At 31.3% G+C, this 25,432-nt stretch overlaps 3 protein-coding genes and 1 pseudogene across 5 annotated transcripts; 3 read left to right on the top strand and 1 right to left on the bottom strand.

Annotated features, from left to right (window-relative positions):
* Nucleotides 1-2,395: 2,395 nt before the first annotated feature.
* On the top strand, nucleotides 2,396-7,164 carry TBP1 (telomeric DNA binding protein 1). 2 transcript variants are annotated; one of them, XM_022909400.2, is made up of 10 exons: nucleotides 2,396-2,657; nucleotides 3,388-3,529; nucleotides 3,654-3,798; nucleotides 4,622-4,828; nucleotides 4,928-4,990; nucleotides 5,088-5,167; nucleotides 5,268-5,512; nucleotides 5,632-5,949; nucleotides 6,136-6,199; nucleotides 6,627-7,164. In XM_022909400.2, exons 2-10 carry the CDS (start codon nucleotides 3,458-3,460, stop codon nucleotides 6,846-6,848), a joined length of 1,416 nt encoding a protein of 471 aa, XP_022765135.2. In that variant the 5' UTR covers nucleotides 2,396-2,657; nucleotides 3,388-3,457; the 3' UTR covers nucleotides 6,849-7,164. The 2 variants fall into 2 exon arrangements, with proteins under 2 accessions (XP_022765135.2, XP_022765134.2); XM_022909399.2 differs by having other exon boundaries at nucleotides 3,654-4,491.
* A 6,507-nt stretch (nucleotides 7,165-13,671) lies between these two features.
* LOC111310195 (scarecrow-like protein 14 pseudogene) lies at nucleotides 13,672-16,907 on the top strand (annotated as a pseudogene). The gene is made up of 2 exons (XR_016330286.1): nucleotides 13,672-13,763; nucleotides 14,159-16,907. The product of XR_016330286.1 is annotated as a scarecrow-like protein 14 pseudogene (transcript).
* Nucleotides 16,908-19,331: 2,424 nt separating this feature from the next.
* On the top strand, nucleotides 19,332-21,379 carry LOC111309785 (FtsJ-like methyltransferase family protein). Its single transcript, XM_089748293.1, has 6 exons — nucleotides 19,332-19,462; nucleotides 19,546-19,632; nucleotides 19,730-19,792; nucleotides 19,931-20,032; nucleotides 20,607-20,856; nucleotides 20,943-21,379. The coding sequence occupies exons 1-6, from the start codon at nucleotides 19,385-19,387 to the stop codon at nucleotides 21,053-21,055; spliced, it is 693 nt and encodes a 230-aa protein (XP_089604419.1). The 5' UTR covers nucleotides 19,332-19,384; the 3' UTR covers nucleotides 21,056-21,379.
* A 189-nt stretch (nucleotides 21,380-21,568) lies between these two features.
* Nucleotides 21,569-24,720, bottom strand: FZR3 (FIZZY-related 3). The gene is made up of 10 exons (XM_022908791.2): nucleotides 23,994-24,720; nucleotides 23,522-23,644; nucleotides 23,290-23,394; nucleotides 23,012-23,191; nucleotides 22,811-22,873; nucleotides 22,501-22,695; nucleotides 22,276-22,377; nucleotides 22,116-22,178; nucleotides 21,929-21,997; nucleotides 21,569-21,837 (listed from the first exon to the last, which is right to left on the bottom strand). Exons 1-10 carry the CDS (start codon nucleotides 24,492-24,494, stop codon nucleotides 21,784-21,786), a joined length of 1,455 nt encoding a protein of 484 aa, XP_022764526.2. The 5' UTR covers nucleotides 24,495-24,720; the 3' UTR covers nucleotides 21,569-21,783.
* Nucleotides 24,721-25,432: the final 712 nt, after the last annotated feature.

Raw genomic sequence — 25,432 nt, 5'->3', positions numbered from 1 at the left:
ACTTCTTGGGTTGCTGACTGGACGTATCACACACTACAGTCATCAGCATCCTTTTTTTTTTTTTTTTTTTTTTTCATGATAAAAAATTAACAATCCAACATTTTGCTTAATTTTCATGATAAAAATTAATTTTTTTTAATTTTCATGATAAAAAATTCTTTTTTTCTTTATTCAAGAAATTGGATTTGAATTTTCCTATTTCGCAATATAAACAAAATTTATGTGTTATTTTCTACATCTATATAATTGAATTATCAATAATAAAAGGACTTAAAATAATAAAAATTCATATTTATATATTAATCTATTGGTTTTTTTTTTTAACGATAAAAATTATTTAAATTTTGTTGAATATATATTTTCGAATGGATTCAAATACGGGTGTAATCGAGCCGAGTCGAGTTCATATAGTGAAAAGCTCGAGCTCGACTTTCAACTCGTGGCTCGATATTCAACTCGAACTCGATCGAGTTTTATTTTTCTAGTTTGAGCTCGATTCGTGGTCGAATTTGGGTTACTCAAACTCATTCGATTAAATTAAAAAATATATAAAAAAAAACTCAATTCTTATACTCGATAAAAATTAGATTATTTGTGTTCGAGTTTGAACTCGAACTCAAATTCGAGATATTTTATTAATTAAAATAATTTAAAAAATTTAAATATAAAAACTCGATTAGGCTCATTAGCTACTCGAACTGAGTATAAGAATACTCAAACTTGATTCGATCGATGAGTCGAACTACTCGAACTCGAACTCGACTCAATAATAATCAAACCGAATTTGAATTTTATTTGAATTAAACTCAAGTAGCTTAAGAGTACTAATATATCATTTACACTCCTAAATTCAAATATGTTTAATTTAATAAATTTATAAACATTTTTTTACGATTTTTTAACAAACTCAAACTTCAATTGAGAATGTTAAATTCAAATAAAAAATAATCAGAATCAAAATCCCTTAAATTGATTGCAAATTTTTCTCCCATTTTAGCCTTTTCTTAATAAGGGAATGAGGGTTGTTTTCTAAATCTCATTTTTATAATGTGATTTGTGAGTTTTGATCAAATTAGTGGAGTTTTTTGATATTGTAATACTTTTTATTTTAATAATAATGCAATTATGAGATACTAACTAATTATTTTTTAATTATGATTATTTTAATTAAATTTTATTACCATTGGATTAGCACATCAATATAAAAATATTTGTGGGTTTAAAATATGTTCACTAACTACCATACTATATGCATTAGTTTTCATTTTTTTAATATTTACATATATTATTCTCTTTTAATTGATTATGTTTGAAAGAACAAAAAATAATAATAATTATTATTATTATTGATGTTTTATAAATATATCCAAATAAATGACCAACTTAATAACTCAATTTTTTATCAATATAACTTGACAATGTATCTAAAAAGATTAATAATCTATAATGATATTTTCACACAAAAATAAAAGGTTTTTATTTCATATTTAATTACTTTTTAAATATCCTCTAAAAATTAATTTAACTATTTTTATTATTTATAAAAAAATAAAATCTCAAATCTCAAATCTTTTATTTATGTATATATTTTTAAGAAAATTATTTTTTTCAATAACACCTATGTCAATTAAAATATCTATAACTTAATTCTTTCCCATAAAAATATCTAGGTTAATTAATTGTTTCAAAAACTCCTATATCAATTAAAATATCTATAACTTAAATTCTTTCTCATAAAATATTTAAATTAATTAATTGTTATTCTTTTAAACATCATCATGAAATTAATATCAAAATTTCTTATGAAACTTAATCAAATTAATTTATTTAATTATTCTTAAAATATGACATTTAATAAATTTAAAATTAATCATGTACAAAGGTTTTCTTTTCTTCATATTACATAATAAATGAACGTATTTGCATTTACATTGCTAAAACATTATATATATATATATATACGCAAAATTTAATATCATTTTCATTTGTATTTTATAATATTTTTAAAATTTTTATTATTATAAAATAATAAATTGTCCTTTAATTATATACCCAACATTACAGCAACAATGAAAAAAGGATTAACCAAAGAAAAATAATGGTATAGACAATTTCACCCAAAAAAAAAAGATTAAATCCAAACCAAATTTACAATAAGTGAACAAAACCAATCAGAAAATGAGTTCACGAAACAAAACTGAAAACGCTTCCATCAAATATTATTATTTTTCTTATCCCGATAAATAGTAAATAAATAAATAATTCTGACAAGTGTTCCTACAATCATGACGCGTCAAGAGGATTTGAATTACCTTCTATTGCCGGTAATCTCGAATCCACCGGCTCATCCAGTTTTGTGGTAAATAACTATGGACATATGGGGTTTAAGCACCCTATCTTATATTTGATTTAATTTTTTTCTTTAAAGGGTTTTTGTCTCAAATTTTCTTCTTCTTTCCAAACCACATAAAATTAAAAAAAAAGAAAAGAAAAAATTGATCTCATTTCAGTTGAATTAAATTTGGGATTATCTGGATTCTCCGATCGTTGTTTCTCAGGAATCTTTCTTCTTAGGAAAATTTTCGTTCTTTTTAATTGTTTTCTGTATATATGTATATTGGGATTTAAGAAACTGAAGATCGTTTGAATTTGAAAAGGTATGTCACTGGGTTATTGCATTCTTAATTTTTGGTTTTTTTTTACTTGAATTATTGGGTTTCTTTCTTTTAATTTTTTTTAAAGTGGGTTTTTTGGTTGAATTATGCCAAACTATGAGGCAAATTGTGTTTTACGTAAGTGAATTTCGATTCTATTTGTGATTTGGATCGGGATCTGATCTGGGTTTTTGTCCTTTTGGTTTGGAGATGTTAATCATGGCAAATTGGAAAATTCTGGTGAATTTCGAGGTTTATGGAATTTCGATTTTAATTTCTACGTCATATTTAAGAAAAAACAAAGAGAATAAGAATTCGGCCCTTTGTTTTGGCGTGTTTAATGGTTTAAATTTTTGTTTGACTTTGAGATTTTCAATCAATTTTAAATTTAAATATTGGAAATTTATATTTTTTTCGGAAATTTGAATTTTATCAAAGTTATAATCTTCTTTTGATGTACTATTTTAATTTTTGGGTTTTGGGATATGTAAATTTGATTGGTTCTTCTTTTTTTAAAGAATTCTGGCCATTTAATTTCAGATTTTCTGGGGTGGTTTATGGCAATCTTTTAATTTCCTTTTTTTTTTTTTTTTTTGCTTATGAATCTGCTTATCTAATATTCATAGATAAAGCAAAATTTGATTTGGGTAATTTTCTAATTTTAATAATTTTGGTTTTTTTTAATTATACTGATATGTAGGCTATTTCTATTTTTGGATTGGTTTATATGCAGAGCATTTGAATCTGGAGAATCTAATGTTTGTTTGAGGATGATGAGTTGAATTGTCATATATAGCTGAGATATGGTGTTTAAGAAGAGGTCAGATTATGGATTTAATGCCTTCAATGTCCCCCGAGCCCCTCGATCAATTCGGGTATGTCTTGTTTTGTTTTACTTCCTTAACTTTTTCAGGTTGTCTGTTGATTTTCTGCGAGTTTTTGTCATGTTTAATTTTGTTCTAGTTTGATGAATAAAACGATTGTTGTTGTCGGTTTCAGAGGAGGGGTCGGGCTAAGAGGACAGTTGAGGATAGTCAAATTTGTGCGTTCGAATTGTTAGCTTCTTTAGCCGGGAAGCTACTGCAGGAGAGTGAAGGTTCTGCTTCCAGCAATGCATCTGAAGGACATGATCATGTTACTATAGGTAAAGATGTTGTTAAACAGGAAATTCATTATCAAGATAAGCCATTGAAAACTGAATCTGTTGAGCAAGGAAGCTTTGAAGCGAGTGTTGTTGCCTCTGAGTCAACTACTGAAAACAGTGACAATTTGAAGGGATTTACACATGCTGGAGATGATGCCATTTTGGAACGCACTTCAATAAAGAAACAGCGTGCTTTCTCGGAGCAAATCAGTGGCGATTTGAAGGCTGTAATTTGCAAAGGAAATGTAGCATACGGGAATTTTCCTGCTAATGTAGATAGGTGCTCCCCTAATTTTGGGGAGTTGTGTGATGGTAAAAGTGAGAATGAATTTAAAAAAGAGCGAGATTCTAAGGGTTTGGAGACTGGGGCTTTGAGTATTGGTAATACTTGCCCCTTAAAGGATCCAGTGTCTATGACATTTCCTGCACCCATTAATTCTAACAGAGATTTCAAATTACCGTCACACAGGGACCCTCTTCCTAATGCTTCCTTTTCAAGGCATAGGAATGATATTAAGCTAGGTAGTAGAGATGATGATGATAAAAACTTCTCTAGGTTTAATAAACTTAGTAACAGGTTTAAGGCTTCTAGGCCTCCAACATGTATTGGAGACCGAAGAATAAGGAAGTTGCTGACATCTAAATATTGGAAAGTAGCTCCAAAGTTGAAGGATTTTGAACATTCTAGAGCTGGTGAGTGGTTCCAACGGTTTTAGCATTTATAGCATGCTTCTTTCTGTATCTGTCCATTTGTAATATTTACATCTTATATTGAACTTCATGAATTATTCTCTTGCTGATTTTGTGTTTCATATATTTCTAGATGGAGGAATAAAGCCTCTATATCGCAAGCGGAAGACCTACTATAACTATGACAGATGTCAATATGACACTTACAAAAGGAGGAAGTTCTTTGATCGTAGCTCAATAGTAACTTATGATGGAGGGATCAGTAGTGAAAGTGTTTCTAATTCACCTGAGAAGGTTATGAATGGAGATAAGAGTAGCTCAGCTGCAATGTTGAATGGAGGTGCTTCCCTACTGCAATTATCTTATTAGTATTTTATAATTTACAAATTTCAAGATCAGATGTTAACTATCTTACTAAACTTTTTATTCTGCTCTGCAGCATGTGGGATATCCTCCTTGCATACCAGTCATCATGCATCCGACAAGTCCAACGATTCTCACGGTATGGATAATTTTTGATGGACTGTTGCATATTACTTGCAGATTATTTTTCTCTGGTTTTGGAGAATGCCTTATTCTAGGTCTGTTATTTTCTACAGTGAAATTCAGCATTAAGTCCTTTAGGATTCCAGAACTTTATATTGAGGTGCCAGAAACTGCAACTGTTGGTTCACTGAAGGTATAGAAATGCTATGTTGCTTTTACATTAATGAATATCGTAATTAAATTAAGGCATAGTTACTAACTTTTTACTATTGATGTCACTTAAATGGGAGTAGAGGACAGTAATGGAGGCAGTGACTGCCTTACTTGGAGGTGGAATACGTGTTGGGGTACTCCTTCAAGGGAAGAAGGTGAGAGATGACAGTAGAACTCTATCACAGACTGGTATTTCCTCTGAAGATAATTTGGATGCCCTTGGTTTCACTTTGGAGCCTGGTCCTGCAAAAGCGCCTCCACCTGTGTACTCTGAAGAACCACCTCTTTTGTTATCATGTGATGCAGCTGCTCAAAATTTAACAAGGTGATTTTTTATGCTTCATAATAGGCTGTTGTCAATCTTTGTTGTTTAGATCACTTTAGTTCATGTGTATACATTGTGAGTTACCTGTACCTTTTGATTAATTAGTGCTTGGTTCCCAGCTCCTCAGCCACTCCAGTTGTAGATACAGGGATTCCTGATGACACACCTGGCTCACCTTTACTGACGAATTCAGCAAATCACATGGACAATAATCATGAACTTGTTTCCTCCCCAACTGACATGCTAACTGATAAAAGTCTGCCGGATTCTAGAGCTCTGGTTCCAGTTCCAGCAATGAATGTTGAGTCGCTAGCTGTTGTCCCTTTCAACCAGAAAATTCGAAAATCTGAGCTTGCACAGCGTAGAACCAGGAGGCCATTTTCTGTGTCAGAAGTAGAAGCATTGGTACAGGCAGTTGAGGAGCTCGGTACTGGAAGGTATAATATCCTATGCTTCTATAATGCTGTTCTATTCACAGTTCTTGTTCTCCCTAACTCCTCTTTCATGGGTTTGCTGATGAGGGTAAAAGCAATTATTTCAATTGTTTCAATTGGCTTGTTGAAGAGGATGCAGCTTATAAAAATGTCAAGAATTTAAAATTATTCTTCTTCTGGATTCTGCAGGTGGCGTGACATTAAATTTCGAGCTTTTGAGAATGCTGACCATCGAACATATGTGGATTTGAAGGTAAAGCACTCATTCTCTTTTTACTATTTCTTTTGTTATGAAGAGGACATGGGTATGAAAGGGAGTTACCATGAACGACAACCATCAGGGCGGATTCCTTGGGATACCATTGCTGGATGACCAGCAACTTTTATTTAAATGATATAAGTCTTTGTGGTGTTTAAAATGACTTGAACAAAAGCCTTATAAAATTTGGATGTGAACAAGCTGAATCTCCATTATTCTCTTTATACCTATCAATCTTAATAGCCTAGGCTTTCGTTATTTCCTTTTGTTGCTAATTCAATTTTGTCACTAATCCCTGAGCTTATATTTGCATTTATCAGACGGATCTCTCATTAAGTAACGTGATTTGCATAATTGGGTATATCTTGTTGGTATTAGATGTACCGAATGTTAACTAATTATGTGTTACTATCGTGTGCAGGATAAATGGAAAACATTGGTTCACACAGCAAAAATTTCCCCACAGCAAAGGAGAGGAGAGCCGGTACCCCAGGAACTCTTGGACAGGGTCCTGGCTGCTCATGCTTACTGGTCTCAGCATCAAGCTAAACAACAAGGCAAGCATCATCCTGGAACTTTGAGAATTACAGACGCCCAAGCTGACAGAAATGGAGTCGCAGCTATACCGACCGTTACGATGTAAAAAAAGAAAGGTAAACCTTGATAATAAGAACAGGGAGAAAGCAACATGTACAAATGATTCACGTTTATGTAACATTCTCACACTCACTCGATTCATTGCCAGCTTCCGATCCCGGAGCCATTGGCATTCTGTAAATGATACGATGAAATAAGTTCGTTCTAACCTTATTTACAGTACGTTTGGCTCCTGATTCATTTGATTTAAAGTTGTAATTCATATCATTGAACTTAGGAAAAAAGACAGAAACAGAGATTCATGTAGTTTGTTTTTCTTCATTTTATTAATAGAATATTTCAGTTCTTTGTTTTTTGTGGTATTGCTGGGCAGTTTTACCAACCATATTGGCAGTTACGTCAAGTGCTTGTTGGTGTTGAAGAGTTTGCTGTCATTGTCAGAAATTATTATCAACATATAAAAATTTTTTGGAAACCCTTTTCTCAAATCAAAGAAAAGAATTTCCTTTTTACCTCCAATCCTTTAAACAAACAAATTAACCGAAACTTCTTTGAAGCAAAGCAAAGATTGGGTCAGTGTTTTACAGACACAGAAACAAAGGGATTTGGTTCATGTTAAAGATGTTGGTTCTTGTTCCCTGCACGCTACACCATGTGAGTGAGTTGGGCAAAATTTTCTGATTTGTCAATAAAAGAGACAAAAAAAAAAGTCAAAAATCTCTTTCTTTCGTTTCAATTCAGTCTCTTAAAATACATCAACACGGGGTGAGGAGATACGTAGGAACACGCAACAATGGAGACATCTTGATCATTTTTACGCAACCTAAGGTTTGAACAAGCCTAACTTATTTTCAAGTGATTTTAACGAAGTATTCTTCCTCGTCGTGGCTTGGTGTATTTAAGATTTTTTCTTCGAATGTTCATCATGAACATCGAATCTTAATTGACAAAAAAATTTTTTTTTCTCTATTTATTATCTAGGATAATCTGTGTAGATTAAATATTGATAGATAATTTATTTTTTTATATCAAAAAAATAATTATATAAATTAATTAAATTGAATCATAAATTCATTGTTTATTTATGTTTATAAATAAGACACGTGCTCATGCACATGCAGTGAAGGTAATGACAGGGGAGGTTGCACCTTCCCACCAAGTCACGGTGGTGCGTTGGATCTTAAAGTGGGGCTAGGGGCACAGGGCCTATTTATTGCTCTTTGATGGCATGCATGATTGAGAAAAAATAATGGGAAGAAAATGATTCTCAATTTAGGGTAGTCAATCGATCAAAATAATGGTTACATATTTATATAATGTTGTATTTTTTCTAACTTCAAAGTTATCCGTACAGGAATTACTCAACGATAAAGTGAGTTTGAGAGTGCATTAAATTTAGTGCATGAACCGAATTTGATTCTTATCTTGAAATTTTGGATTTATATAAACAGAGTTTAAATATTTTAATATTTAATTTATAAATTTAATTAAATATTTATATTTTATTATTATTTAATTTTTATATATATCAATTGAAGTTTGAAATTAAATTTAAATATAAATAATTAAATTTATAAATTAAATTTATTTTTATTTAATAAACGAATCTGATCAAACGAAATTAAATAATTTAATAATAATTTCAAATAAAAATTAAATTTAAATCAATGAATAAATTTTAAATCAAATTCGAATTCAAAATTTTTATTATATTAACTCAGTTCAAATACATTCCCTATAGTCTATAGTCTATAGAAGTCTCCCAACTCTTTAATTGGAGGAATGGTGATTCATACTGCAGTCCAATATTAAATATCTTGGTGGGTTTGGTTTGTAATTATATCGTCAAATTTAGGTTTTAGCTAGCCAATTATACATTATTCGATTATATATTATTACGTTCGGAATATTCGAATCAGTTCCGTGAACAAAAGAAGAATAATTAATAATCAAGCCAGATTATGGAGTGTTGTTAAATTAATTTCTCATTTATGAAAACCCTTTTTTTTCTCTTTTTATTTTGTCAATTTTTAAAAACACTTTAAAGTGTGGAAAATGTTTGATCTTTGATTCTTTTCTTTTGAAAAGAAATTCAAACAATTTGGTTATTTGAGCATCATTGTGAGTGGGTGGCCACTTGCTTTTAGAAATTCTTTTCACACACAAAAAAAAAAAAAGGGGCCAATTTGGGGCATATTCTTTCAATAATGATTCTTATCCTGTTATCCAATTATCAACGAAGAGATAGTTTTTTTTTTTTTTTTTTTTTTTTTCAATTTCGTGATTCAAACTCGAAACTTTTAAATCATTTATCTAAAATTATTAGTTTCATGACAAGAAAAAATTATTTTTATTACTTAACAAATATTAAAAACTTTCACTATTTTATCACACATTTTTTTAGATAAATAATGAAATTTATTGATTATAATTTATCTATTAATTATGACATAATTTATGTATTAATTATTATAATTTTAAAAGAATAACATTGTGAACGAGGATTGACAGAAATAGTAAGAAACGAATGTTAGATACATGATTCTTTATTAATAAACGATCTATAAATTTAAAAAATTTATAAATGAAAGTACAATAGATTTGTAAATTTCAATTCGCCAACTTTAAAGATTGGGTAATCTCCTTGTTTTTAAATTGTTATAAAAATAAATGAAAATTTCATAAATAAAAATACAATAAATTCATAAATTTCAATTTACCTTAAACTTTAGAGATTGAATAATCTCCCTTATTTTTAAATTTTTATAAAAAAAAAAAAAGCATTAAGTTCGACTTAATTCACTGAATTTATAAAACATTTTTTTTGAAAAATACCTGTACCAGATTAGATTCCTTGAGTTATTAAAAAAAAATTTTTACCAAATCCAAGAATTGTCTTGACCAAAATTAGTTAATTCACCACTCCCCATCAGTCAGCAATATATGAAAACTCTCAACCCAAGAAAGAAAAAATTTTAAAAATGGCCCAAGATTGATAGATTATTCATTTGTGGGCCCATGTTTTGTCAGATTCTGTCCATAAACATGGTTGGAAAACTTGAAAGAACAATCCAAAAATCTGAGGTCTCCTAACAAATTTTTGGGCCCATTGTTTTGTTTTTTGTGAGTGATTTGATGCTTTTCCTGCATCAAATTTATGTCAAAATTAATCACACGAAATAATTGAAATAATTCAAACCTAGGCCTACGACCCGACTTTTTTTGTATTTTAAGAGGGCAAAACTTTTACAAAGGAAAGAGGAAACGACAGCGTTAGAATGAAAAGAATGTAATCAAGTCGAGTCGAGTTGATACATGAGAAGTTTGAGTTTGACTTTTAATTCGTGATTCGATATTCAATTCAAACTTAATCGAGTTTTATTTTTTTAACTCGAACTCGATTCATGATAGAATTTGAGTTATTCGAACTCGTTCGATTAAATTTAAAAATATATAAAAATAAATTCAATTCTTATACTCGACAAGAGTTGAATTATTTATGTTCGAGTTCGAGATCGAATTCAAGATATTTTATTAATTAAAATAATAAAAAAATTTTAAATATAAAAATTCGATTAGACTCGCGAGTTACTCGAGCTGATAATAAGAATACTCTAATTCGATTTGATCGATGAGTCGAGTTACTTGAGCTCGAGCTCGATTCGATAATAATCGAATCGAATTCAAATTTTATTCGAATTAAATCCGAATAATTTATGAGTACTAATGTATCATTTACGTCTCTATTTACACCCATATATTAAAAAGTGAAAGGATTCGATTTTAACTTTGGAATGAGACCTCCTAAATTACTATGATTTTTTTTTTCTGTTAAAAACAAATAGTATGATCGTTTTAATGTATTGATAGCATAATTTTTTTTATTTTATGAATGAAATAAAAATTTATTACATGTTTATTTTTAAAATATTTTATACTATCGATCACAAAATATTTTTAATTTTGAGATTGAACTCTTGATAAGTAATTTTATTATTCTTATACATATTAATTGTATTTGAACTTGAGTATGAATGGTACACATAAGATGAAATTTGAGTAAAAATCTTTAATTCGAGTCATATGCTTTTCATTTTTGTATGAAAAAATAATTTTGTGTCAATTGATTATAAGAGCAAGTTAAATTAATATAAATAAATATCAATAATTACATGATTTGTTATTAAAATACTAGATTCTTAATTTTAATAATTAAAGATAAATATCTAATAAGTAAAAAATACATAAATAAATTTTAAAAAATAAAATAAAAAATGAGAAAATATTATCTCCAAATATATCCATAAAACTTAATAAATATACCTTCATAATCCAAAAATATGTTATCGATAATAATTATATTATAATTAATTAATTATAATCTAAAATTATATGATACTTATCAAAATTTACAAATAATAAATTTATATCATATATATTATTATATAAAAACAAAGAGACATGTATAATTGTCCTAAATCAAATCAGCTTTAGCCTTCTGTACAAGTTTTCGTGTTTCAAAAGGTTGATTGCTTTTATACAAAGAAAATTTATTTTCAAACATGAGACCTAATGACAATGACATATGAACCAAAAAAAGTGTAAGGTTCAAAACCATGGCAAAAACATATTAATCATAATGAAAATATAGGAACAAAAAGGCAAAAATCATGATAAAGTTTTTATTAATAATAAATATAAAATAAATAGAAATGCAAAAGGAGAAAATGATGTTTCTTCCAACTCCATAAACCATTTTATGTTTTTGTACGAGAAAAAGAAATTTGGACTACACTTGTTTATTTTTCTTACATATGTTTTTTTCTTGTTTTTTTTAATTAAATAACCCAAAGCCAAAATTGACCTTGCAAATTTAAAATTGACAAGCACAATTTAGTCAACTGCCTTGACCTTTTGCTTTGATGTGATTGAAAGAGGAAACTTCGGTTGCTTTAATTACAACTAATTAGTTCATATGATCACATGTTATAAAGGGAATAATTAATTAGTCAACTGCCTATAAACACTTGTTAAAATTAGTTAAATGTTATCTCAAAAAGATTTTTACATTTAATTTAATATATTATTTTTAGTAAATTCAATAAAAAATAATAAAGTAATTATAAAATTTTTTAATATTTAAAATTATTAGAATTTAAACTCTAATCATTAAATCTTACTTAAACCAATACTATTTGATACACGCTAATATTTCTCTTCTATTTTTTTAACAAGTCTTTGCCCCTAATTAAAAGTGTTCTAAATTAAATTCTTCATTAAGAGAAGGTTTGACTATTTTAAAAGAGCTCTTTTTTTGAAAAAAAAATTCATTTAAGTGTAATAGCCACCATGGTTTTAGAAACATTAATTATGATAAATGTAAGAATTTAAGTTAGTGTCTCAAGGAAAATTTTAATTGTGTATTAATGAAATATGATGAGGATACTAAAAGGGCAAGAGCTGTCAAAACAACACATGAATTAATTCATGAAAAATATTATAAGTTTTTATTAATTCGAAGTGGGCAATCTTTTATATAGATCTAATAATCTAAAATTTATGATATGATATGAATACGATATAAAAATAAGATATAAATGTTATACGACTTAAAATTTTAGTAATAACTATATATAAATTTAATAAAATAAAAAAATACATTATGTTTTATGTTGATAAAAATTATGATACATAATTTTTGTATAAAATAAAATATAAATACATAAATTTAATATTTTATATAATATAAATACACGAATTATCAAATTTACTTTTATAATATGTTAGAGGCTTCTATCTTTTATTTTTTAATTCATTCTTTATACATATTAATCTTGTTAATTATTTTTTTCAAATATATAGTACTAGTGCTACTTATTAAGAATATTAATATAAAAATTTAATATTATTTAAAAAATAAAATATTAAATATATCATATCAATACAAAAAATTACCTCTTTAAAATTGTGGGTGAAAAAAACACTCTAAAACTTAAGCAAAGGAGCACCTCTATAGTATTACAAAAAAAAAAATCTTTAAAATTAAATAATGAGATTGTTAAATGATCCAAACTCGAAAGTTTAAATAACATAATGTATAAGTATGTATTTTTTTAAAAATATAAATCTTAAAAGTAAAATTAAATATATATGGGTACTATTTGAATTAATATTTAATGCTAATTAATTATGTAAAGAAACAATATGAATAAAATAAGACACTACAATTCTACAAAGGTGTTATTGAGTCATGGTTTATGGTCATTATTTGTTTATTCCAATAAATTCATTCATAATTTTATTATAGAAAATTTGCTTGCTCACTCTTCCTATTTTCTTAGTTTGATATATTTAAAAAAATGAAAAATAAGTCCTAATTATAATTAAATTATTGTTGATAAGAAATTTTGTTTATTTATATGTCCTAATTAGAAATTTTGTTTATTCCTAGATTTGGGTTGGTGTAATTATTAGGTTCGTTATAATAAAAATATTATTATTATATTTTATTAATATCTTTAAATATATTTTAAAATTAAATTAAATTAATTCGAGCTCAAAAACATAAAAAATAATATGATTTATGAACAAATCTATTTATATGTTTACGTCTGTTTATATTTAAATGAATTCTTAAAAAATTAAGACTTTTAGATAGTACTATAATTTTTTGGAAAAAAATCAAACTTTTTTTAATTGGAAAAATGATAAAAAGAGAAAAAAAAAATGTTAATCACATGAAAAACGAAAATTTTAATTTTAGATATGAATGGACGGCTAAGATTTAACCAATCACCCTCCACCTTAAATCCTCCTGGCTCAATCATTAATATCATCCTATTTAACAGATCGTTTCTTTTGTATCCAACGAAACAAACAGCGCTCTCTCTCTTTCAAGTCCAAAAGGTTAAGCCTTGTTTGCCCTGTATCCTTTTCTCTCTTTCTTTTAGACTCAGCTCAGGTACTTCTTCTCTTCATCTTTTCTCCTCCTTTTACGGTTAGTTTTAAAGTAGCTTGATGGGTTTTTTTAGGTTTCTTTTTAAGCCTTAAAGAATCTTTATTGTTCCCTGTTTGATTCTTATATTGTTCTAACAAGGATCATTTCTATCTGGGATTTTGTTTTTTAATATTCATTGCTTGTTTCATTCCCCTTAATGGTTTTTTACATGTTCATTTTTATGTGATGTGCTGTTCAACTATGTTATTTTTATGTTATGTATTGTCCAAATATCTTATTTTTATGTTTTATAGTGTTGGAAGATTTATCTTTTTGTTATTGTAATGTCCAGATTTTTCAGTTTTTATTTGTACTCAGTTTTCTATATGTTTGATGCTGTATCATTTTGATGTTTCTAGGGAATTTTGAGCTTGAAGAAACATAATAGCTTGTAGTTGAAAAGCTGCTATTTTGATCACAAGGTGCAATATAAGAAGAGGAGAGAAGTTGGATTTGAGGTTGGGTTTTCTGGGTTTTTCTTTTGGTTGTTTAGTGTTGTAATTGAAAGTTCAGAAATTTGGATTTAGGTATTGGCTGTTGGTTGTTACTGTCATATTCCTTTGTAAAACATATCGTCATGGATGGATCATTGAAGGGACCTTATAGTTCTGTTGATAGATTCAGACTAAATGATGATACTATGTTGGCTTTATCTGGTAGGAATTTTGATAACAGGTTTAAGAATGAAAACTTTGTTGATATTCCTCTGTTGCAACCTGCTCCAATTCCGAGAAGTATAGCGTCTTCCTCGAGTGTGAACGAGGAGGGAGATTTACATGAAGATTATGACTTCAGTGATGTAGTTCTTAAGTTCATAAGTCAGATGCTTATGGAAGAAGATATGGAAGATAAGACCTGCATGTTTAAAGAGTCCTCAGCAGCACTTCAAGCTGCAGAGAAGTCGTTTTATGAGGTTCTTGGAGAAAGGTATCCACCTTCTTCCAATTATGAATTGAAACCCTATGCTGATCAAAAGCAAGAAGGCTCTGATGATAGTCATGATCAAAGTTGTTGGAGATGTAGTAGTGCTAGCATCAGTAGTAGTAGTAGTAGCAGTAATTTAGTCAATCCTGGGTGCAACCATTTTTTGGGTGAGCAAAGGTCTTTAAACTTTGCTTCTCAGTCCAATTCATCACATCGCTTAGGGAACAGTACTGGTAGTGTGGTAGTTGGCTTTATGGATTCTCCAGTGAGTACTCTTAGGCTTCCTGAAATATTTAATGATAGTGAGTCTGTAATCAGTGTCATGCAATTTAGAAAAGGGTTTGAGGAAGCAAGTAGGTTCCTTCCAAATGGTGGGAGCCTGTTTGTTGATGTGGAGAGTGATGGATTGTTTCTCAAAGAGCTAAAGGAAGAGGCTAAAGAGGTTGTGGATAAGGTGGAGAAGAATGAGTTCTTACAGGATGGATCAAGGGGAAAGAAGAACCCTCATCCTGAGGATGTGAATTTAGAGACTGAGAGGAGTAACAAGCAGTCATTATTTTATACTGAATCCACTGTAAGTGCAGAAATGTTTGATGCGGTGCTACTAAACGGTCAAAGCGTAACTGACCTTCAAAAAGTTTTGCAAAATGAAACAAGCAAGAATGTGGAGCAGAATGGAAAATTGAAAGGGTCTACTGGTGGAAAGGCACGTGGGAAGAAACAAGGTAAAAGGAACGTGGTGGATTTGAGAACTCTCTTAACCCTTTGTGCACAATCCGTTGCAACTGATGATCGGAGGAGTGCAAATCAGCTGCTGAAGCAAATTAGGCAGCATTCTTCATCTATGGGTGATGGGATGCAGAGGATGGCCCACTATTTTGTTGATGGCTTAGAGGCACGCTTAGCTGGCTCTGGGACCAAGATTTACACAGCTCTTATCACAAAGCCAACATCAGCTGCTGATGTTTTGAAAGCTTACCATCTGTATCTTGCTGCATGTCCTTTTAGGAAGCTCTCAAATTGCTTCTCAAATAGGACAATAATGAATCTATCAGAAAATGCTGCAAGGCTTCATATTATTGATTTTGGTATTCTATATGGCTTCCAATGGCCTTGTCTTATACGGCATCTCTCATCTAGACCTGGGGGACCACCTAAGCTAAGGATTACAGGGATCGATCTTCCACAACCAGGTTTCCGCCCAGCAGAAAGGGTTGAGGAGACAGGACGCCGTCTTGCAAACTATGCAGAGACTTTCAAAGTTCCATTTGAGTTCCATGCAATTGCACAGAAGTGGGACACCATTCAAATTGAGGACCTCAAGATTGATAGTGATGAGGTGCTTGTTGTAAACTGCATGTACAGGCTTAGAAATCTACTTGATGAGACTGTGGTTGTGGAGAGTCCAAGGGATAAAGTTCTGAATTTGATCAGGAAGATGCATCCTGATGTTTTCATACTGGGAATTGTGAATGGTGCCTGCAGTTCTCCATTCTTTATTACGAGATTCAGGGAGGCTCTCTTCCATTATTCCACTTTATTCGATATGCTTGAGACTAATGTGCCCCGTGAAATTCCAGAACGGATGCTGATTGAGAGAGAGATATTTGGGTGGGAGGCAATGAATGTCATCGCATGTGAGGGTGCTGAAAGAATCGAGAGGCCTGAGACATACAAGCAGTGGCAGGTCCGGAATATGAGGGCTGGGCTCAGGCAGTTGCCACTGAATAAGGAGATCACGAAGATGGCAAAGGAGAGGGTAGATACATTCTACCACAAGGACTTTGTAATTGATGAGGATAACCGCTGGTTGCTCCAAGGGTGGAAGGGACGAATTGTTTATGCACTTTCTTCTTGGGTGCCTGCCTCTTAAGTGAATTTTTGTTCCTACTTGTAAGGCAAGGTCTGATTACATTCTTTGGTGGTTATGATTTAATGATGAATTTGGCATATACGAAGATAAGGTGCTGACTTCCTGCAATTATAGACAAAATCCCTCCCCACTATCTCTCTTTTCTCACACACTCACACACATGTGCACGATTAGACTACACAACACGCATGAAAACAGGCATATAGATCTTGCCAATTTTGTTGCATGCAATAGATATAAGAACTTGATATTGACAATTATTTGTTTGTATTTTCTGAACATGTTATGTAAGTAAGATCTTTGCTGGTGCATATTCTCATGCTTTTGAAGACTGAAATCAGAGATTGCTTACTGGTCATTAATTTAGCAAAAGGTGAATTCATCATGTACCATATTGCGTTGGCAGCTACCCTATGGGCTGAGATAATTGTATGGATGTTCATGGTACATAAAATATACCAGGGATAACAGCAATGATAATGGCTTTTATACCTGCACATCCTTAATGAAACCGTGGCCTAATTAGATCAAAAGCTAGCAGGTTAGGGGAATGCAAATGATATTGAGAATCTCTTCAGCTTAAAGTAGTGCTTGTTGTTGCTTCGAAGATGTTAATGAACTCTCTTGTTTTACATTGTATCTCACATTTACTTAAACCAATCAACATTCTGTCTGGGGGATTCAATTTATATCTGCTGATATTTAGATGCTTCCTGTGGCTATATTAGTAAACCTCTTTGTTTAATATTCTCATCGTCTTATTATTCTAACTTATGAGTAATAGAATTTAAATCTAACATTTCTTGAGCAACTTTAAACCAATACTATTAAACTTGCCTTTGATTTCCTTAATGGAAAAACAAACCAACTCAATTCAATTCAATGTACTGAATCCATTAACAATATCTAATGGTATAGTTTGTGAAATGGTCCCCATTAACAAACCAATCCCGAGATCTTCTGCTGTATGAAGTAATGATATTTTAGTTTGGGGTGTTCTAATTTAATTAAAAAGTTGTTGCTCTTGGTTTTCTCTTTATTTAATAGTTTATATCCTGCAGTAAGTGGCATTGATGCATGCGTCTTAGTTGACATTATCTCCGTTAATCTCATATTCAAATGCAGTTTTATGTTATATTATCCATCTTCTAGACCCGCTATTTTGGAGTGATGTTACTTGTAAGTTGTAGTAAGACTTTATTTAAATGTTTCAGTGTGCAATGCAGAGTATTGGATGAACACACCTAATGTTTGAAGTAGAATTTTAATAATCATCCAATCAGAATTGTTGCTTCCAAGAGCAATGATTTAAATTGGAGGTATTTCAATAATTTTTCTTTTGTTGTTTGCCAATGAACAGCAAGGAAGAGTCATATGCACCTAAACTCATCAGATGGTCAATGCTTGCGAGAGAAACTGCTGGTTACAATATTTTATACTCAAAATAGCTTAGTAACACCCATAAGGGTTAATGCAATTGTTAAGAAGATGAGTTTCTTTTTCTTATCAACTAGGGTTAGGTTTTCGTAGGACGCACTTCAAGAGTAAAATTTTGAATGCATCATCGACCCTTTTACAATTATTTTAAAAAAGAATTAAACCAAAACAAAACTTGGAGATATCCTTGATCGTAATAAGATGCATGAATACATTATAACATGAAGAAAATTTAAAAAAAAAAAAAAAGAATTTAGGTTTGTTAATCTCAATTTGATTTTATGCAATAAGATTCCAAGTAGGCTTTTTATCAGTTTTACGTCACCTTTGGCAGACTAAGTTATATAACTTTGATGTGTTTAGAAGTCAAATGTTGTGGTTATGAGCATGTAATCAATTTTTATTGTTAATTATCCTATATTATATTAATATGCTGTTAGGGAGATAATTATTCACGTGACGTAAACGCCATATTTGATCATTTGATGTGATGCGTTACGTACAAGGAAAGGTTGAAAGTGTCCTGAAAAATACAGCTGGTAAGAAGCAAGAAGTAGACATTTCTTAACATTTCATGTGCTTCACCAAATCTCATCCTCCTTGGCTGGACCCTAAATTTTTATATTCTTTTGATATGCCAGATTGTGGAACTTCAATCGGTTGTGACCCGTAAAAAAATTTCATTTACTACACTGTAATAAAAAGTAACTATGATGCAAAAAATCTTATTTATCATGTTGCCAAATGAACTTTTAATCACCATTAACATTAATTTACATAAAACACAACTATGATACGGTAAAAATTTTATCTAATATACTATCATAAAATATAAATATGACATAAAAAATTTTATCCATCATATTATCAAATGAAACCTTTAATCATCAGTTACATTAATCAAATTACGAAGGGACTTCATTGATCAAATTAGTTGATTAGTTGGATTTAATGTTGTTTTAATATTAGCACAATCATTAAGATAGAATTTATTTTGGTTCCTACTTTTTTTTTTCTCAAATTAAAAACATATTATATTACTAAAAATAAGTAAATAGTTAAAGTTATTACTCCACTACATAATTTATCTTGATATTCTTATATTTTTAATCATTTAATTAATAAATATTATTTATTTTTATATATAAAAGAAGTATAAACATAATTATAAGTTATAATCATTAACATATCAACAAATCTAGATGGGCTGACTTCAAAAGCCATCTTTACCAAACCTGTCCAAAAGAGACCCACCTTTAATTACAGGCTTAAACGGGCCTTAAATGGGCTCCAGGCCTTTAAAAAACCTAGATTAAAAAAAAAACCAACAGGGTTTTAGAAATTTGCAGAGATGAGTGGGGCTGGAGCACCCGATTTTTTCTACAGGGAAGCTCAACGCCTTGGCTATGTTGCTCGTTCTGCTTTCAAGGTTGCTGCCTTTATAACTTGTTCTTTTATTCTCATTGTTTTTTTTCTTTTTCTTTTTCTAATCACTTCTTGCTTGATTTTCAGTTGCTTCAAATGCAGAAGCAATATAAGTTGATAAAGCCAGGTTCTGTTGTTCTTGACCTTGGTTGTGCCCCTGGTGCTTGGCTTCAGGTTACCCATTTTCTTCAATAAGCTTTTTTCTTTGATGGGTTTTTCTTGTTTTATCAATTGCTTTTGATTTTATGTGCATTTCATGGTGTTATTATAGGTTGCTTGTCAGAGTTTGGGTCCATTGAAGAATGGTGGGGCTGTTGTGGGAATTGATGTTAAGGTACATTCATTACTTGATGGCTTAATTTCTTATGTTTTTGTTTGGTAAGAAAGTGAAAGTTTTTACTTTTGGGTCAATTGTACTGTATTGAGTTTGATTGTAATGTGTGGAAATAAAATGTGGGATTTTGCAGAACAGAAGGTGAAGGTTCCTTCTCTTCACTGTGATTCAAGGGTCCAAACTGTTGCTGCTGATGTCATGAATCTATCCAAGCAACAAGTTAGGGAACTCTCACCTAAGGTATCGAATTTTATGTCAATAATTTGCGTCTTTGACATCTTAGCATTTGTAATCTTTTAAGAGCTTTTGTAGGTTTGTTCGAATTTGAATGTTTATCCAATAGCCTTTTGAAGTGATTAAATGATGTTTGCCTACTGTTGTCAAGTAAAATCATCTTTAGGAATTTCTTAAACACTTTTGAGTCCTAAATTGCCTTGTAACTTGAAAGATATGTAGATTCGATATTATTAGTGATGATGTTAAAACAAACTTGGCATTGTTTGTGGCTTTGATCATTCAAATGAAGCAAAGCATTATAAAATCAGTCAATTTAGACCCGCCAGAAGGAAAATGTTTGACAAAAAAGATAATATCTGGCATTAAGGAGACGCTATGAATGCTTTAGGGAATAGGTTTGGTAATGAAACTTGCTGCCTTGTTGGTACAAGCAGCCCTTTGTTTCTAAAAGGTTAATATTCAGTTATATCTGTCAAAGTGAATCCTAAGATAAGAGGAGTCTTCTATTTGTCTAGAGGAAAAGAAAAAATGTCTGTTGAACCTCTTACAGATGTGAGTTGGTTTTGCATTCCTGCAGAAAAAGGGTTTCTCAGTTATACTTTCAGATATGTGTCCCTTGGTTTCTGGAATTACATCTCGGGATGCAGCTTTATCCTTTGAGTTAGGTATGCGAGCGGTTGATTTGGCTGTTGGTAGAGCTGCCGACATCCCAGGTGATAATTTTCAAATGGAAGGAGAATCATGCACTTACAATCCAGATGATAATGGTGTATTGCAATCCAGAGGGCATCTTGTCATTAAGCTTCTGGAGAGTGAGGATACAAAAGGTAGGCATTTACTTCATAAAACAAAATTTCTCTTTTACTGCCAACAAAAGATACGGACTTCTCACTTTTTTCTGGCTGTTTGTCAGAGTTGAACCAGGTCTGCAAACCACTCTTCAAAAAAGCATCATGGTTAAGGCCTAAGGCTACAAGATCTTCATCCAGAGAGATTTATTTAATTTGTCAAGATTTGCAGTCATAGTAAGGCTCAATCTTTTTCTGGTACTGACAACAACCTGCTGCTCATATGATCTAGCCAATTACAATAATGTTGATGAAACTGGGATTCACAAATCATACATAGCGAGGCTCAGTTTTATTTCAGCTAATCACTCTCATCTTCAGGGTCCAACAACCAGCAGCAGACACCAAGCTGTGCTAATGTTCTTGCCATCTGTAATTTTGTTGACAGCTGGGATACATGGGGAAATTATATGAGCAGAAGGCATAAAAAATAAGGCCTTGTAATTTTTGTTGCGCATAATGTAATTACATTGGCAGAAATTGGATGGTGTTATTTCTGTAAGTCTTCAGAGAACATACTAAATATGATCTGTGCTTTCTTCAAAAAATTTTCTTACAAAAAATTTTAAGAGAAACAAAAAAAATCCAAGAAACTCATGATTGTTTTGGAGTTAGTTATAGACACTTTGTCAATTTTGTCAAGCACCTGAAAGAAAAAAGAAAAAAAAACTTAAAATTATATTCGCAAAATACTAAAAAATCTTGTAATATTTTTTATTTCATTTTGTTCCTTGTGTTAGTGCAGTAACATTGTAAAGCAAGAAAAATACATACAATTATAAAAAAAATGAAACAAAAATATACAAGAATACATTTAAATCCTATTCGGTCTGTAACTTTCCCGTGGTTGCTTCTCCATTTACAAAAAAAAAAAAAAAAAAAAAAAAAAAAGGGAAATTCAAGCGTTCATCGAATGTAGGTTCGTCCTAATGACCAGAGTCCTGTATCTTTGACTGGTGTCTGAAGAAGGGCAAAAAAAAAAAAAAATGAAGCATATGTTAAGGATAGCTGAAGAATTGAATGGGGAAAAAAAACTCAAGAATGTACTTACTGGTGCCTTCACAGATGGGAAGACATTCCAAAACCTCAAAGTCTCGTCCCCTGCTCCAGTTACTATAGTCTGCAACATTAGCAAAGATGGAGTTCAATCATTTTTCATTAAATGAATGCTTTATATCACACGTCGAGGAGTCCTGTGTATCTATGAGAGTAACATTAATCATAGGGGAAACATTTACCTGTCCATCAGGTGACATAGCAAGGTAGAGGACTCGAAGACTATGCCCAGTTAGAGTTGCAACCTACAAAAAATCAAAATGGAAGATAAACTTTTGCAAAATAGTGGGGAAAGATTCATATACAAATATTGAGGATTGAAACATTTTTTACTGCTAATACCTTTGCCAATGATGGATACTTCCACACCATAATTTGATTTTGAGAATATCCGTGAGTGCTTACTAACTCATTCACATTCTTACTCCATGATAGATTGCATACCTGGGCACGTTAAGAAAGGGTAACTAAGCATGGTGTTCATCAATATACAACATTGTTGCAATATAATTAAGTTCACTAGTCAGGAAGGAAATGCAATGAATAACAAGTAAAAAATGTAAAAACCTGGCTCCCTGTGTCTATCTTGTTCAATTGATGACCATTGGTAGTATTCCAAAATCGGATACATCGATCAGCAGTTCCACCACCAGATGCAAGAAGGTTGCTTTGGTGGGGTGACCAAGCAATGGCTTTGACAGCAGCCGCGTGTTCTGTCAATTTAAGAACTGGTTGCTGAGAATGCTGGTTCCAGACCAACAGCTGATCAGTGATCACCAACAAAACAGTTGAGTTAGCGATTTGCTATGTTTACTGGGATAAAAAGAAGGAGAAGAAAGACCAGGATAACAGAAAAAGGGAATCAAGTGATGTCTACCTGATTGTCATTTCCACCTGAAGCAAGTTCACGGTCATCATGTGACCATTTCAGCCCACAAACCTGATGGATTAAACAGATAACAAGTTAAGTTTCTTGTTATTAATGAAGAAAAGAGTTAATGCTGTGACGAGAAAGACATAATAAAGCTTTACAAATGAACTGATTGAGTCCATTTATAAGGTTTACCGAAGGCTTTACCTCAGATTTGTGTCCAACAAGCTTGCTAACATAGTCACTTGAAACTCGAAGATCATGCTGAAGAATGTTGCGATCCCTGCTTCCTGATGATAGTATCCGTGAATTCCAAGCCAAGACACCGGTTCTTGTTTGATGACCACCCATGGTTCGGACCCTCTTGCACTGAGTTCCATCCCATACCTATATAAAAGGAACCAAAATGTATCAACTGTGTTTTAAACCCACCCTACAAGTCAAATATGAGAGTTATTAAATGGTATAAAATGAAATCTAGCTACCTGAACTTGACCAAGATTTGTACCAATCGATATGTAAGAACCTTCCCGGGTCCATTGAACAGCACACACACTGTCATTTGGCCCCAAATCACACAACTTTGTTACCTGAGAGCAAGATAACAACATTCATTTATCTCCCTCATAATTCAATCAAAGACCATTTTCAAAGGCAATTTTGTATATCAAATTCTGCAATGGATCCAATTTGTAGATTGAAGCATACAAAACTTACTTTGCTATTTGATGCAGTCCATAAATAAACACAAGTACCCAACCCAACTGCAAGTACATTCTGCGATGACCAATCAACAAGGTTCAAATAGAAGTCATCTTGAAGTGACGGCGCATCTAGGACCTGCAATCATTTAACAGTTCCATTACATTATCTTAATTGAGCCATCCGCTACAGAAATTTGAAAGAAAAAAAGTATCCAGTCTCATTGAACTTCCCTCCCATCTCAACTAGGCTAACTAATGCACTATAACAATGTGGTATTTTGAGTCAAGTCTTCTATTCTACAAAAGAATCATACATGGACTTTGGGATCCAATGTGGGTATGAATCTGATACAGGTATGGCTGATTTTGATAAACTTTAACATTAATAGGGAGGATCAAAGCACCTGAACTTTTAGTTTTCTAAAGTTTCCATTTTCAAACTATGAAAAATTCATGTAACATAGCTGGCAAAATAGCTCATTTACCTTATGGGGAGTCTTGGGGACTTTTCGTGGTGGCTTGGGAGGTGTAGAGGCTTCACTAGAGAACCCGCTATCCTGTCCCAAAATGGAAGGAGAATACGGAGAATTAGGCCCAGAATGCTCAGTCTTGAACCTCAACATGTTTTTGTTAGGACTCATCGGTGATCCTTGACCTGCAGGAGAAAAAGAACCAAAATCAGAACCAAAAAGTTCAGATTTCAAAAGCCTGGAATATGCTTCATTTCCTCCTTCTTTAGCGGGTGACTCCTCTATTAACCCAAAAGTGTGTAGCCTTGAAGAAGATCTGCATGGAATAAACCTATCACTACAAGTTGATGATTTTGACGATGATGGTGAACTTAAACTCGATATCATTCGTGGTGAAGATATCGAAATCGAACGAAAAGAAGAAGAAGAATTCGAAAATGTTTCTAGCCGAAGTGAAGTTTCATTCATTCCAGCAGGGAGGTTTAGACCACTTTTTCTTCTTTGTGGTGAATCCATTTTCTGGGCTTTTTTGTTCTTCGAGAAGCTTGAGTGCTTGACAAAAATGGGTTTCTCTTATTTTTTTTCGATATGAAGATTAGAATGGAAGATTTGGTAGCAGGAAAGGGCTCCTCTTTGGTTGCAAAAGAGGGTTTTTCAAAGGGGGAGCTGATTTTCCTGCCTTTTTTGGGGGTGGCTGAAGCCTGAAGGGGAAGATTTGCAACGGTCAAATTTTGGTTTTGGTAGGGTAGAGAGGAGCGGTCGTTTTTAATATATGTTTGGAAAAGGGAAGAGAGAGTGTCGTTTTGGTTTTTGAAGAACTAAAAACGACAGGGTTCGTGCAATTCTAGTAACGGTCATTTTTATGAAATAATATTATCAAGCAAGCAAGCTCATAAGAGCTGTCAGATTGGTTTGGTTACCAATTATATCCCAAATAGCCGTTACTTCTGAAATTTTTATTTTTTTATTCGACCCTTTTTGTTTTTTACATACGTGCTCAAGCAGCAAAAATTTAACCCTAACTCACCTAGATTTGATCAGCTTAAGGTTGATTTATTAACATAATAACATTCGGGGGAAGCTAATTTTTTTTTAACATAAAATTCAGTACGAAGAAAAAATAAAAGTTACGAGTCGAATTTTAAACTTATTAAGTTCCGTTTAAATTTTAGGTGTAATGTGATTAAATTCATCACACTATCAAATAAATTCAAATATTAACTCTAATAAAATTAAATTAATATAAATTTTTCATTATTTTTTTTTTCAATCATAATCACAATAATTTTTTTTTTATCATAGTTATAATAATTTTTTTTACTATTTTCAATCTCACCGTATTTAATCTTTTACAAGGTCCAACTAAACTATCCTTTGGATTTGAAGCCATCATATATGACCATATAAATCCATCGCAAGAAATCATATTTGAATCTGAAAATGATTCTTTTTTT

This window comes from Durio zibethinus, chromosome 19 (genome assembly GCF_047325235.1).
Source record: "Durio zibethinus cultivar Kanyao isolate XHJ-2024 chromosome 19, ASM4732523v1, whole genome shotgun sequence".
Lineage (NCBI taxonomy): Eukaryota > Viridiplantae > Streptophyta > Magnoliopsida > Malvales > Malvaceae > Durio > Durio zibethinus.
This window is presented reverse-complemented; position numbering and strand designations above follow the sequence as displayed.